This window comes from Periplaneta americana, chromosome 14, assembly GCF_040183065.1.
Source record: "Periplaneta americana isolate PAMFEO1 chromosome 14, P.americana_PAMFEO1_priV1, whole genome shotgun sequence".
Classification (NCBI taxonomy): domain Eukaryota; kingdom Metazoa; phylum Arthropoda; class Insecta; order Blattodea; family Blattidae; genus Periplaneta; species Periplaneta americana.
The window spans coordinates 146,537,952-146,554,964 of NC_091130.1; the positions used below are offsets into that span (position 1 = coordinate 146,537,952).

At 32.3% G+C, this 17,013-nt stretch overlaps 1 protein-coding gene across 1 annotated transcript in view; it reads left to right on the forward strand.

The window, feature by feature from the left end:
- The window catches only part of Dhc93AB (Dynein heavy chain at 93AB), a 312,580-nt gene that overhangs the window by 14,409 nt on the left and 281,158 nt on the right, over nt 1-17,013 (forward strand). The window contains exon 2 of the mRNA XM_069846249.1: nt 16,332-16,501. Within this exon, the coding sequence (XP_069702350.1) occupies nt 16,334-16,501 (168 nt within the window). The 5' untranslated portion in view covers nt 16,332-16,333. The remainder of the gene's footprint in view (nt 1-16,331; nt 16,502-17,013) is intronic.

Consider the following 17,013-nt stretch of genomic DNA (forward strand, 5'->3'; position numbering starts at 1 on the left):
TGAGGAAAAAGATTTCCACTTAATTAACAACACTGGTGTCTGGCCAGTCGGGTGTCTTATCGCACCTTTCTATGGTAAATTGAAACCGGAGCAACACTATGCTTCTACTGCTAGAGAACCTGAGGGATCCAACGGGAATGCCTCTTAGTTTTACCATTGATATACAATGTATAGTTCAAGCAATCATCTTGAAATATATTATCAAAACGTCAGAGGTTTAAACACTAAAATTGATGAATTTTTCGGTAATGTTGTTAGTAATGCTGACACTATTATCTGTTTGACAGAAACATGGCTTCAAGAGCTTGTTGAGTATAATAATTTATTCCCTAATTATTATACCATTTTTCGTGGTGATAGAAAATTTGAGGATACCAATAAAACCCGTGGTGGTGGTGTCTTAATAGCTGTCAACAATCAAATACCTGTAGTATACCGGAGACATGACTTAGAATTATTAGCGAGTGTGTATGGGTTCAGATTCCTATGGAAGACGGATTCAATTTGTTAATTGGTAATCATTACTTTCCACCTGATACTGATCCAAAGTTTCTAAAATCTTATCTAAATTTTCTTGAAAATCATCTCGATACACACAATAATAGAGTAGTTTTTCTCGGCGATTTTAATACTCCTGGTATGAATTGGTTATCTGGTTGTTGTGCTGATAACATCCATTACTACTCCAAAATTAAGGCTCAAGAGTTATTTTCATCTTCTTGCTTTCTTGGATTGAAACAAGTAAATTCAACAGTTAATAACAAAAACTTGCTTGATCTTATATTTACAAATTTAACCGAGACCGAGGTCAATCTGGCCACTCACTCGCTAGTCTTACAGGATGACTATCATCCTCCCTTAACAATAACTCTTGAAGTCACACTAAATTTTTCTCCCCAGAATCAACAAAATTCTTTCCCAAATTATTTTCAAGGTGATTACTTGAATTTATATTGGAGTCTATATAATTACGATTGGTCCTGTGTTTACCAAGCTGTCGATGTTAACGATGCAGCTAGCTCACTATGTTCAGTAGTTAATAGTATCATATCCCAGGCAGTTCCTGTCACTCGAGTCAAAAGGTCTAGTTATCCACAATGGTTTTCTAACACCTTACGTAAACTTATTAGAAAGAAAGACCATGCACATAAAAAGTATAAAAAATTCAAAACTGAATTTTATTATCAAACATTTTCCTACTATAGAAAACTTGTGAAATCTAAAATTAAATCGGATAAATTATCATGGCTTCAAAATATTAATGAAAATCTTAAAACGGAACCAAAAAAGTTTTGGAAATATGTTGAATCATTTCGGAAGACTGATAATTATCCCTCTGAATTAATTCTTAACGATAAACACATCACAGATCAGTTAGACATTGTCAATGCTTTTGCTGATCACTTCAAATCTGTTCAGACTAAACACAGCCATACATATGAAAACATTATTACGAATATAACAGACTCATTACCTATACCTAAAGTAACACATGATGACGTTCGTAAAGCAATTAAAAAACTTAAACCAACAAAAACAACTGGCACTGACGGTATTCCAAATTTTATAATTAAAGGATGCTCTAATATATTTATTCCTCTTTTAGCCCACATATTTAATATTAGTTTGAAAAATGGTGAATTTCCCTCACTATGAAAACAAGCTGCAATTATTCCTATATTTAAAAACGGAAAAAGAAATGATGTCAGAAACTACAGACCTATCTCAATCCTAAATAACTTTTCAAAATTTTTGAAACCATTATTCACAGACATATATCGTTTTATGTGAAAAACAAGCTCAATTCTTCACAACATGGATTTACTAAAACTAAATCCACTGTCACTAACCTGGTCACATATCTAAATCAAATTGTACCAATAATTGAAACGCAGGGACAAACTGATTCAATATATTTTGATTTCAGCAAAGCTTTTGATGTAGTTCCGCACTATATCCTTCTTCATAAGTTAGGAAATATTGGCCTTTCTGTAAGCTACGTAAAGTGGTTCGAAAATTATTTAAGTAATAGAGTTTCATGTGTAAGACTGTTTAATATACACTCTTATTCTTATAACATAAATTGCGGAGTCCCGCAGGGATCTACTTTAGGACCTCTCCTGTTTATTATATTCATAGATGATATATGTAAAAGAATAAGTTCTGACTGTTTATTATTTGCAGACGATTTAAACATTTTTCGTACAATCAAAAGTAGTACTGACTGTCAATCACTTCAATGTGACATTAATTCAGTCGCTAAATGGTCGGAAGACAATGGTATGAAAATTAACGTATCCAAAACTAATGTAATAACCTTTTCTAGAAAAACTTCTTCACTGAAATTTAATTATCATCTAAATAATGTACTAATTAACAGAACTGATTGCGTAAAAGATTTGGGAATATTTTTTGACAGTAAATTGTATTTTCATAGTCACGTTGATTACATTTACAATCACGCAATCAGAATGCTAGGAATAATACGGTCAATAACTTATTCTTTTTCCACTCCCGATTCTCTCTTAATGCTATACTATACATTGGTGCGATCGAAACTCGAATATGCATCTGTAGTTTGGAACTCGATTACAACTACGGACTTGGCTAAATTAGAAAATATACAAAGAAAATTTATATCCTTATGTTCATTCAGATTTTTTCCCATTAATTCCGGGTATAGTTATGAGAGAAAATGTGAATATTTTAATTGTCAAAATCTATATGCTAGACGCCATGAGCTAGATTATCTGTTCTTTTGTAAAGTCCTCAAAGGTGATATATCCTGTGACTCTTTCTTAAACAATATTACCTTACGTATTCCAACAAAAGATATGAGAGCCCACAAACTTTTCTATATTAGAAATTCGAAATTTCTTTCACCAGTCTCCAGATGCATTAAAAATGCCAACATGCATGGCTGCGAATTCGATCCCTTTAATGTATAGACTTTGTTTGCTCTTGGCAACGATTTATCATTTATGTATTATTTTAGGCATTATACTCAATTAACATTGTCTCATAGTATTCTTAGTTATCCATTCATCGTCATTATTGTAATTAATTGTAATTATATTTATGTGTAATAATTATTTTTGTTTTATGTTTTTCGTTATATTTGTGCTGAACTGTAATTGGCCACTGGCTGTTGTACAGCACATTAAATTAAATAAATAAATAAATAAATAAATAAATAAATAAATAAATAAATAAATAAATAAATAAATAAATAAATAAATAAATAAATAAATAAATAAATAAATAAATAAAATAAATTATTATGACAATATTTAATTTATGTTTCGTTATATTTCCAATTTTTATGTCATATTTTGGTATTTTTAGGCCTGAGGACATGCTTATTTCCAGAGTTTTAGATCATAGAAATTTGTGCCATTATTATTATTTTATTATTATTTTATTATTATTATTATTATTATTATTATTATTATTATTATTATTATGACAATATTTAATTTATGTTGCGTCATATTTCCAATTTTTGTCATATTTTGGTATTTTTAGGCCTGAGGACATGCTTATTTCCAGAGTTTTAGGTCATAGAAATTTGAGCCATTATTATTATTATTTTATTATTATTATTATTATTATTATTATTATTATTATTATTATAAATAATAAATAAATAAATAAATTTTGGAAATATGTAGCAACTTTTTTTTTTTTTTTTTTATTGGGTTATTTTACTGTAGCAACTTTTCGAAAAACTAATAGTAATCCCACAGAACTAATAATAAATGGCGTTCACATCACAGATGAAAAAGAAATTGCAAATGCATTTGCTAGTCAATTTAAATCAGTTCAACAAAATTGTAACTAATTTCATTACTTATGATTCTAATATTACTGACTGTTTGTCCCTGCCTAATATTACATTCGATGATGTAAATAAAGCTATTAAAAAGCTAAAGCCTAATAAATGTAAAGGTACTGATAGCATTCCTAATTTTATAATCAAGGGATGCTCTAATATTTTCTTGCCTGTTTTAACGTTTTTGTTCAATCTTAGCTTAAAAACAGGAATTTACCCGTCACTTTGGAAGGAAGCATCCATTATTCCAGTTTTCAAAAATGGTAATAAAAACAGTGTTACTAATTATAGACCCATTTCTATCCTAAACAATTTTTCTAAAATTTTTGAAAAAATTATCCACAAACACATTTCATTTTATGTTAAAAATAAGATCAATTCGGCCCAACATGGATTTACAAGAGGGAAATCTACTACTACTAATTTAGTTTCCTATCTTAATCTCATAATGCCTATAGTTGAAAATCAAGGTCAAATTGACTCAATTTATTTTGATTTTAGCAAAGCATTTGATGTTGTTCCTCACAAAATTTTATTAAATAAATTAAGTAATTTTGGTCTCTCCACTAACTATGTTAATTGGTTTGAAAATTATTTAACAGATAGACAGTCTTGTGTTCGACTAGGTAATTCTCTCTCGGTTCCATTTAATAGTTTATGCGGTGTTCCTCAAGGGTCTACATTGGGACCTCTCTTATTTTTATTATTTATAAATGATATAAGTAAAAGAATAAGTTCTAGCTGCCTTTTGTTTGCGGATGATCTCAAAATCTTTCGCAAAATTAATAGTTTGGTTGATTGTCAAATTCTTCAAAATGACATTAATTCAATTTCACAATGGTCTGTTGAAAATGGAATGAAAATTAATCAATCCAAAACTTTTGTTATTTCCTTTTCACGGAAAACTATCTCCCTAAAATTTAACTATTCTCTCAGTAATGTCATAATTACTAAGAAAGATTGTATTAGAGATCTTGGTGTCCTACTTGATTCAAAATTATATTTCCATGATCATGTGCAATATATTTATACCCATTCGTTAAGAATGCTTGGTCTAATTAGGTCTATAACTTATTCTTTTTCCACTCCTATGTGTTTATTAATTTTATACTATACGTTGGTTAGATCCAAGCTTGAATATGCATCTGTTGTATGGAACTCCATTACTTCCACTGACTCGGCTAAATTGGAGAATATCCAAAGAAAATTTATTTCCTTGTGTTCTTATAGATTTTTACCAAATTCCGATTATAACTATGAGATTAAATGCAATTATTTCAATTGCGGTAGTTTGTTCACCAGACTTCAGGATCTTGATTATTTATTTTTTTGCAAAGTCATTAAGGGTGATATTGATTGTGAATCTTTTATAAGCAATATCAGTCTTCGTATTCCTGCTAATGGTTTAAGATTTCATAAATTGTTTTATAATAAGAATCCTAAATCTCTCTCTCCGGTCTGCAGATGCATTAAATATGCTAATTTGCATGGATTCAACTTGGATCCATTTAATGTGTAGTATATCTTTGAGTTTTAACTCACTGATCTAATTTTAATAATTATTTGTCCTTATATTTCTTGCATTTGGTCTATTGATTCACGTAGACCATTCCATTATTTCAATTCTCATTGTACTAATTTTATAATTTTATAATTTTTATTTGATCAATGATTGATGTAGACCATTATATTGTTTGTATTTCATCTCATTTCCATTTTCTATCATTCATTCTCATCATCATTTGTGGTTTTGTTCTGTTTTGTATCGTGCAAAACTGTAATTGGCCTTGTGCTGTTGTTTTTGAACGTTAATATTCTAAATAAATAAATAAATAAATAAATAAATAAATAAATAAATTATTATTATTATTATTATTATTATTATTATGACAATATTTAATTTATGTTGCGTCATATTTCCAATTTTTGTCATATTTTGGTATTTTTAGGCCTGAGGACATGCTTATTTCCAGAGTTTTAGATCATAGAAATTTGTGCCATTATTATTATTTTATTATTTTATTATTATTAATTATTATTATTATTATGACAATATTTAATTTATGTTGCGTCATATTTACAATTTTTATGTTATATTTTGGTATTTTTAGGCCTGAGGACACGCTTATTTCCAGAGTTTTAGATCATAGAAATTTGTGCCATTATTATTATTTTATTATTATTATTTTATTATTATTATTTTATTATTATTATTATTATTATTATTATTATTATTATTATTATGACAATATTTAATTTACGTTGCGTCATATTTACAATTTTTATGTTATATTTTGGTATTTTTAGGCCTGAGGACATGCTTATTTCCAGAGTTTTAGATCATAGAAATTTGTGCCATTATTATTATTTTATTATTATTTTATTATTATTATTTTATTATTATTATTATTATTATTATTATTATTATTATTATTATTATTATTATTATTATTAGGCAGTGCAGTTGGAAACAATTATAGTATCAAAATAATGTATAGTATTTCTCTTTAATTATGTCTATGTGAGTGTGTGTGTGCGTTTATATAAATGTGTGTGTATGTGTGAGAGAGAGAGGTAAGCCAACAAGTTACGTGATATAGTCTACATTCGTTTCGCTTGGTGATAGCCTTTCTGTTTATGTATTGTAATAGATTATGTTCTCTTTACGGTCGTTCCCTTTCAAAGTCCCCCAACTCAGTTATTAGGAAAGGTGTCATGAGAAGTGAAATAGGTCGTTTATAAGACGTCACAGATCTCATGCCAGCTACCGAGAAACAAACTTTCAGAGTTTGTCTTCCTGCTTCTTTACACTCATGCCATTTTCATTGATATTGAAATCTAAGATCGATTGACGATTCATGGAGGACGGAACTCTCAATGTTTCGGGTTCGAAACCCAATGCTTGCGAAAGATGGAACTCATAAAAGACATCAGAAGCGCTGCACGGATTTGTAACTGAGGATTATATGTTTCTCTTTTCACTGGCTTGCATCCTCGATTTGTCTTGGCTGGTCATAATCAAAGTTTATCCACCGCTGTGAAGCAACGGTTAACATATTATAAATAAGAATATCGTCTACAGTCTTATGAAACAAATCGTCTATTCATCTATATATATAATTTGAACTGGTAATGGAAATTACGGGAAAACGGCTGAACGGATTTTAATGAATGACCCCTCATTTTGAAGCTTGGAACCCGAAGTTTTTCAGAAAAATAGTAGTCTTTAGTGAAATATCAATTTTCCTACATTATTTTCCTATTTTCCAAAATCCATCTTTTTTCAGTTTTGAGAACTAATTTCATGTCAGCAAGGCCGTGATTTCAGAATAAAACAAAACACACACTACAATAAACAATAGCTATTACACGAAGGCCATGACCTGCAGGTTTGCTGACATGTTTAGAGTTCAAATGCAATTGGTTATTAAAAATTTCAAGACTTACTTAGAGTAGTTTACAGGTCTGATTCTGCGGTGTGTAATTTTCTGAGTACAGCTGTGTATTGGATATTGAAATCTACAAAACTTGAAGTGGTTTGATGACATTATTACCATTAGAAATAAAATAGTTAATGCCATGATGTGACTATTTTTCATTAATTATACATATTAATGCTATATTGATATGAAAGTGAAACATTTTGGGGTTATATAAGTAGATATAGAGAATATGTTAAATTAGATTTTCATTTTTATAATTTACTGGCGGCTAATATATATATATATATATATATATATATATATATATATATATATATATATATATAAAACTACAAAAGTTACGTAAGATAATAATATTGTTATTAAAAATCAAATATTTTTATAGTTATTAATCAAGTGGGGTTGGGTCTTTTTCATATACTTAATGGCGGTGTGGTGTAGATATTTATATGCGTCATTCTCTTCAGTATTGGCTTGAGAGATTAAAAAAATTACAGTTCCTAAGCAAAGACGGTATTACTTACTGATAAAATAAGAAGCCTGCGAAATTTTGTAGTCTCACGATCGTTTCAGCAAGATCTCTTAGCAGGATAAAATGACTTTACCCTCTACATTTCAAGCTCTACATGCAGCAGCTATACCAAGATGCTATGTCTATTATTCGAAAGCATAGGAAACATGACTTTTATAATCCACAATGACCTCAAATAGCTATTGCTTTACTACCACATGAAAAACCCAATGATCGCCCTAACATTGTTACTTGCGTTTTCGCGTTGAATCTCAAGATACATAGCATACATAAGTTCAATAAAAACTATTTGGCATAAAAACCATTCAGAAGGAGTATGTTTCATTATTATGGAAGCAAATAATTTTCAAAATATCTGGTATTCTTCATTGAAAATAAATCTGAAAAATGTTTATTTGAACGTCTAATGAACTTATTTTATAAAGTAATCTACAAGGTGGGCCAAAGAAACGGGAGATTTTAATTTTGTTGTTGGTAGTACATGGATTATTTTAGTGGGCTGAGATTCATTGTCATTTTTAGTCTTATTTTTGCAACTGAAATACATGAAGCACTGGAATGGTGAGCAACGAATATTTCGTGTAAAATCTTATTATCTAAATGGTCAATGCGTAGAAGCTGCTAGTACGGAGTTTCGCCGCCACTTTCAACTCTTTCGTCATGATCCTGTTCCCTCATCACATGCGGTTAAAACAACTGGATTTGCAATTTAGAACAAACAAACTCTGCGCTAAAGTAGAACCTCCAGATAAAGAAAAAAAATTGTCAATGGCCGTGGGATAACTGTTAATGAAGCTCGTTATATGATGATAAAAATTTTCTTAGTTAGTCAGTTGAGAAGAATAATGTTTTAACAATAGATCAACTTCGTTTCAGCAAGACTGTGCAACAGCAAACACTGCAGCCATATCTATGACGGAAATGCGAATTTTTTTGGGAATCATGTCATATCGAGAAATGAAGACATTCCTTGGCCTGCACGATCCCCAGATTTAAGTGGAAACAAACCGCGAAACATTGAACAACTGAAGACAGCAATTCGTGAGGAAATTTCAAACGTCACAGTCGAAATGTTACAAAGCTTAATGAGAAAGTTCAAAGAGCGGTTACAAGAATGTATACACATTGGTGGAGGACATTTGATGGATGTCATTTTCAACAATAGTGGTTACATGCAAATGGCAAACTATATTCTATATTTTCATATACTTACATATTTACAAATGACTTTTAGAGAAACCCGGAGGTGCATTGTCGCCTTCATATAAGCCCGCCATCGGTCCCTATCGTGACCAAGATTAATCCAGTCCCTACCATCATATCCCACTTCTCTCAGATCTGTTTTAATATTATCCTCCCACCTACATCTCACCTCTCAAAAGTATTTTTCCCTCAGGTCTCCAACTAATACTCTATATGCATTTCTGAATTCATCTATACGTGCTACATGTCCTGCCCATTTCAAACGTCTGGATTTAATGTCCCTAATTACGTCAGGTGAAGAATACAATGCGTGCAGTTCTGCGTTGTGTAACTTTCTCCATTCTCCTGTAACTTCATCCCTATTAGCCCCAAATATTTTCCTAAGCACCTTATTCTTAAACATTAACATCTGTTACTCTCTCAAAGTGAGAGTCCAAGTTTTACAATCATACAGAATTATGACTTTAATTTCTTTCGAAAGCAATTTATTTAAATACTTGATTAAATGACGAACTTAATCGTGTTAATTATGTAAGCATGTGCGGCTTACAGCTGTTTCGGAGCTACTTGACACCATCCTCAGATCCTTCTGTGTCTCGGCGTCATCTCAACATCGCTGCCTGTTGTGTGGGTGCGTTCGTGTGATGAAGAGTTGAGTCAAATAGTGCGTGTGTTCTGAAATTTATCTGTGTGTTGAGAATTTGTTTGGGGTGTGTTTATTTATCTATTGTTTTATTGCTAGTAAGTTTGAAATTAATAAAAGTTAATACAATGCAAGATAAACTAGCCCACTCCTGAATGAGTAAGACTCGTGCTCAGGAGGGGATTCCAATACAGACAAAAATAAAATTAAAATTGAGAGTGAATACAGATTAAAAAGTGTTTAATATGTTTGAAACCAAACTATAGATCCAATACAATTTTGTTTATATTTTTTTTATTAATTTGTAGAGGATTCGTCGTTAAAATTATATTGGAATAAAATTTGTTTAATAATTTGGGCCCTTGACTCAGTCTATGATAAAAAGCTGCATTGGTTCACATTTTGGTTCATACAAACTCAGAAAATTCATATTTTTAGTTCTATATTTAAGTATATACCTTTCAAGGTTATTCAGATCTTTGTGAAAATATTTTAATAAAATAAAATAATAAATTTGTTTAGTGTCGAAAACATTGAAATGTTTAGATGGAAAAAGCTTTTCAAGCAAGTAATAACAGGCATTTCCGATATTTATTCTGCGTTTAATTTTCTCTTATGTGTCATTTATATTTGTTACTGTTGCTCCAAGGTATTTGAATTTTTTCACCTTTTCAAAGGATAAATTTCCAGTTTTTAAAAATGTAATAAAAGTTAATTGTTTTATATGATATTCTTATTGAATTTGGTATTCCCAAGAAACTAGTTCGATTAATTAAAATGTGTCTCAGTGAAACGTACAGCAGAGTTCGTATAGGTCAGTTTCTGTCAGATCGTTTCCAATTCACTGTGGGCTAAAGTAAGGAGATGCACTATCACCTTTACTTTTTAACTTTGCTCTAGAGTATGCCATTAGGAAAGTCCAGGATAACATAGAGGATTTGGAATTGAACGGGTTACATCAGCTTCTTGTCTATGCGGATGACGTGAATATGTTACGAGAAAATCCACAAACGATTAGGGAAAACACGGGAATTTTGCTGGAAGCAAGTAAAGAGATAGGTTTGGAAGTAAATCCCGAAAAGACAAAGTATATGATTGTCTCGTGACGAGAATATTGTACGAAATGAATAATAAAAATTGTAAATTTATCTTTTGAAGAGGTGGAGAAGTTCAAATATCTTGGAGCAGCAGTAACAAATATAAATGATACTCGGGAGGAAATTAAACGCAGAATAAATATGGGAAATGCCTGTTATTATTCGGTTGAGAAGCTTTTATCATCCAGTCTGCTGTTAAAATATCTGAAAGTTAGAATTTATAAAACAGTTATATTACCGATTGTTCTTTATGGTTGTGAAACCTGCTCTCTCACTTTGAGAGAGGAACATAGGTTAAGAGTGTTTGAGAATAAGGTGCTTAGGAAAATATTTGGGCCTAAGAGGAATGAAGTTACAGGAGAATGGAGAAAGTTACACAAAACAGAACTGCACGCATTGTATTCTTCACCTGAAATGATTAGGAACATAAAATCCAGACGTTTGAGATGGGCAGGGCATGTAGCATGTATGGGCGAATCCAGAAATGCATATAGAGTGTTAGTTGGGAGGCCGGAGGGAAAAAGACCTTTAGGGAGGCCGAGACGTAGATGAGAAGATAATATTAAAATGGATTTGAGAGAGGTGGGGTATGATGATAGAGAATGGATTAATCTTGCTCAGGATAGGGATCAATGGCGGGCTTATGTGAGGGCGGCAATGAACCTCCGGGTTCCTTAAAAGCCAGTAAGTAAGTAGTAATAAAAGTTAATTTAATGCAATATCTAAAGTTTCATTTCACTGTTTAAAAATCTCCCGTTTCTTTGGCTCACTCTGTATTTCGGAATAGGTAATAATTAAGACATTTCTTGTGCACTTCTTCCTAGGTGAATTCATAGCTACGTAGCGTTCCTTTCATATGTTTTCTCTCAATGCTCGCTTGCTGTATTCCGTGAGGTACTCGGGCAGCGCATAACTGTGGTGGCGGGGATGTTGTGGTATTATTGCTTATTTTTGGAAGCAATTTAAAAGTTGAAGAAATAGAGGTAGGAGGAGAAATGAGCAGACTAAGCTGAAGGCTAATAGCCTTCCTTGTATCTCGCGTGGCATGGTACGGCTCGCCGCTATATTTCACAGGACAAATGTCGTCTGGAGCGTCTTCGCGATCGATAAAATACACACGCACTTGTGACAGATCTACAACACTGATGGCTTTCATGAAACACTAATTAAATTGTAATTAACTGACAAGCACTGCATGCGCCAAGCCTGTTGGTAGTGGCTAAAATTAACTGCAAATGAAAATTAGATATCGAATTTGTATGCAGATGCTTATTTATTTTTTTACATGTAGTACTGTACTGGAATAGACGTATGGCAACAGAAAAAATTAATGCACCGCTTGAATATTCTAAGTCCCAGATGCAAGACACTGCGCATGCTCAGAGACGTAAAGCACAGGTACACAAGCTATCACTAACGGCATTAAAGAGATTCGTTCCGTATTGAGTGTTGTAACCCGATCTGAACCGCAATTGAAAAGATAAGAAAATCGGAAAAAACTAGCGAATGGGTACTTCTGATGATTTTGGTAATGAAAATCGTTGAATTTGTAAGGGACTTCTCTGTGGAGATGAAGTTAAAAATGTAAGGATTTTATAGCGATATACAGGACTATTCATATGTCCGTAAAACATTAAAGAAGTTCATAACTACTAAACTACCCAACGGATAACAAATTATTTTACACTAAAATAAATAGAAACTCTCAAAGTTTTGTTAATAATAATAATAATAATAATAATTATTATTATTATTATTATTTTATTTATTTATTTATTTTATTTATTTATGTATTTATTTATTTATTTATTTATTTATTTATTTATTTATTTATTTATTTATAATGTGCTGTACAACAGCCAGTGGTCAATTACAGTTCAGCACAAATATAACAAAAAACATAATAGAAAAATAATTATTACACATAAATACAATTACAATTAATTACAAAATGACGATGAAAGGATAACTAAGAATACTATGAGACAATGATAATTGAATATAATGCCTAAAAGAATACATAAATCATAAATCGTTGCCAAGAGCAAACTAAATCTATACATTGAAGGGATCGAATTCGCAGCCATGCATGATGGCATATAATAATAATAATAATAATAATAATAATAATAATAATAATTCTTTATTTATACTGGCAGAGTTAGGGCCATAGGGCCTTCTCTTACACTCTACCAGGTCTCAAAGTATACAATCTGTGAAAAATTAAACAAAAAGTTAAAGAACAGAATGCTAACATATTACAAAAAAATAATGATGATATAAATCGACACTAAACAACATGAAAATAATACCATAATATAAAAAAATAAAGTAAAATACATTGAAATATAGTAAAAGCAACTCATTTAGTACAAATGGTTAATATGAAGAACGTAAGGAAGAATATAACAAAATGGAATGTAATAAAATAATAAAAAAGAAAAGAAATACGAAAATTAAATAAAATTCACAATAAAAAGTGTATGATGAAAATTCATCCGGTGATCTAGAGAACAAAAAGGGGAAAAGAAGAAAAAAGATATTGATATATTTTTACAAAACTATCGCAGAGAAAATGGCTTATAACTGAAAGGAATCAGAATTGAAAAAATACAATTTTAGTTTATTTTGAAACTAGACAATGCCCGACAGTCTCTGACATGTTGTGGTAGAGAGTTCCAGAGATGAGCTGCAGAGACGGTGAAAGATGAAGAGTAGAAGGATGTTATATTTGTTTCATAGCTCACAGATGCTCAATGTATCCACCTTCACTAATACGGCATACATCCACGCGGTAATCTGTTTAGCCCCATACACGCTTCATCATGTCACGGTTGACCAGAGCCACGGGAGCTGTAATCCGGTGACGAAGTTCCTGGAAATCAGCGGTGAACGGAGACACATAGGGAATATCTTTCAGAAACCTCTACAAGTAGAAGTCACAAGGAGTTAAGTCCGGCGATCGTGGTGGCCACTTCATTACCGTCGTCATCTCGTCCTGTGCGTCCGATCCAGCTCTGTGACAATTTTGATTAAGATACCCTCGCACTTTGTTATGATAGTGACAAGGAGATCCATCTTCTTGAGAGATGTAATCATTGCTGTCTTCATTCAGCTGAGGCATCAGCCAGTTTTGTAACATGTCCAAGTAAAGCATCCCAGTGACGGTGGACTCTACAATGAAGAATGGCCCGTACACCTTCTCTTTCGAAATCACACAGAAGACATTCACCTCAGGTGAGTCTCGCACATGCTCTATGACTGCGCGGGAAATTTCAGTTCCCCATATGTGCACATTGTGGTGATTCACTTTTCCGGAGAGATGAAAAGTTGCTTCGTCGCGATGAGTAAGTCGGCGAAATCGTCTACTTCAAATCTTTGACGAGGTCCTTGCATATTCCAACATACAAAACGATTGCTCACATTTAGTAAACTTCATTTTGCCATTGTTGATAACTACTGCCACCTAGCGATAAATAATGGCAACTTGTTTAAAAAAAACTTGGATAGTTTCTCCCTCTATCGACATGTCAATTACTGTGATATGTTGTGTACTTTTATTTCTTATTAAACTTTGAAATGTTTCACGGACTTATAAATAACCCCGTATTTGGAGGAAGAGAAATTGTTGGAAATTGTAGTAAATTAGGTTTTAAATAAGAGATTTGTCGTAATAGAGGTGAATATTATATGGTGGTTTCTAGTGAATAAAGAAAACTTAGAAATATGAAGCATACGCTAGATTTTATGTGAAATACGCATAATTTGTATTACTGGATTGAGCATTAAAGATAGTAAAACGTAATAAATATAACGAAATAAATACATAGTTTTCATAATGTCACTTGATTTTCATATCTGCCATTACAGTAGCTAGCTCATCACAGACCAGTACTGACAACGTTACTAAAAATCACAAGCCTTTCAAAATGTTGAATATATTCAAGGCATAACGAAAAGCCTAAACTAACCTAACCTGTTACTCATCCGTATATGCAAGGCATATCGAAAGCCTAAATTAACCTAACCTAACCTAACCTAACCTAACCTAACCTAACCTCTCACAGATTCGTATATGCAAGTCATACTTTCGTAGGTTATGTTGCTAAGACTGAAAAAATAGCTGAAAACAGTTGAAGGTGTATAAATGAGTACGAAGGGAAGTGTACCTATTCACTAGTTTAGTCGAAAATTGATTTGCTACAAATTATAGTTAGGCTTGACATGGCCCAAAGATAAAATAAATATGTATCCGAAAGTGGCGAAAAGATGTAGATCACACCTGCACAAACAGCGCTCAACGAGCGCGCGCGCTCCTTCGGAGCGGGAGAGCCGAGTTTACCGCTCCCCGAAACGGAGAGGAAGATACGTCAGAATGACATAGACTTGCTATTGGTAGAGGAGAGGGAAACGACCACTCAGTTATCTAGTGGAGTGCAGTGTGTAGGCCTATTCTCAGCAACTGTTTCACGTTGCTTACCTACTGCTACAGTACAGTATGGAGGAATCTAAAAGACGGAACATAACATTTAACGATTTACAGCTCGAACTTATTGATATTCAATGTGACCTAAGGGCTAAATATCGTTTGAATAATACTACTAGCCTGGTTGAGTTTTACAAACATTAGCAATAATATCCACGACTACACAGGCTGGCTGTGAAAATGATTGCTATGTTTGGCTGAACATTTATATTTGTGAGCATCTGTTTTCTATAATCAACTTTAATGAAGGCAGACATCGAACATCTGTAACTGATATTTCATTACTATCAGTAGGCTACTGTTCCTTTCAGCTGCCAACAGCATAAAACCTCGTTTTGATGTACTGATAAATAAAAGTATAACAAAATAATATTGTACATTTAAGTAGATGTAGAATTTCTATTACTGCTGTAAAATAATTATTTCTTTATTAGTTAATATTAGTCCAAGATAGTTTTGCAAACACTGAACGGGAATTCATTTCATAAACACTCGTAATAGTACTTCCTTTTATGTATATTTTGTACGAGATCGCCTCTTCTTCCAGTCCACCCTTATACAGAGCGCAGCTAATATCTGCATTCCGCTCATGAGCTGTGAGCCGGCTCGGAGAGCGCAAACCTTGTGCAGGCCTGATGCAGATGAGTAGCTTAATGTCAAAGACGGACATCTATCATCGCCATAGTTTTGATCTAAAGGCAATTTTTTAAATCACAATGTTCTTTGTAATATTTAAAACAATTTATTTTATAAATGTAGTGTTAGAATTTGCATATCGTTTCACTATAACAGGAAAGAGCATGAAAAATTGCATAAAAAACCACAGCTATCTAAATTTCTATTGAGGTCAGATGTCCGCCTTTGATATTAAGCTACTCAGATGAATGTTCTACCTCTAACACTTGAGAGAAAAGAAATGCGTAACCGTTACACAAAACAACACAGCAATCTATAGGGGAAAAATAAATACGTAAAGCGGTCAATACAATGATATTTAGGAAACTGTCGTACATAGGATACTGAAGGCAAACAGGAAAAGTGGCGTAAGGAACAAACTGTGAAGCATTAAATGTTAAAGAAACATTTTTTTTGTAGACATGAGTGGAGGCCCACTTCCTGAATCTGCCCCGGATCCCAGGATTACATACTTGGGACGATATGTTCAAAAAACGCTGAAACTCAAGCCTGAGAAGTTCAACAGGCTGCTGGCTGTGGAGGAACAGAAGACAGTCGTTATGGACTTCCTCAACAAACCTGAGCCGTTGGTAAGTTTATAATTCATTTTATTTATAGACCAGATCATCTTATTTTATAATGTATGTAACCATTTTCCAACTATTACAATCCGCGTCAACGTTTTTGGCGTGTGAAATAAGTAATGGGAACGTTAAGTCCAAGTGTTTTACCTTTGCCGCAGTCAGTTTGGCAACTGTGTTTGGCAAATGGCTGATGTGACGTGCATAGGTAGTGGTACAATTCTCAGCTGCACTAGCAACGTGCTCACAAACTGGGCATTATACTCTAGGACAGACGCCAAAAACGCTGTACTACATGTTCTATTAGATTATAGGGCCTATTGACTTTTTTATTATCAGATTTAATTTTCTTTTGCCGACTTTGTTTCGAATTTCAGTGCTGACAAATACAACAATTAACAGTTACTTCCTAACAACTATGTTGACAACATCGTTTGCCTTTGAAGAATCCAACGTTCATAAAACGAAATGGATTATAGTGATTTTTAATTGCAAGGCGAATTTTCTTTTGCCAATTTCGT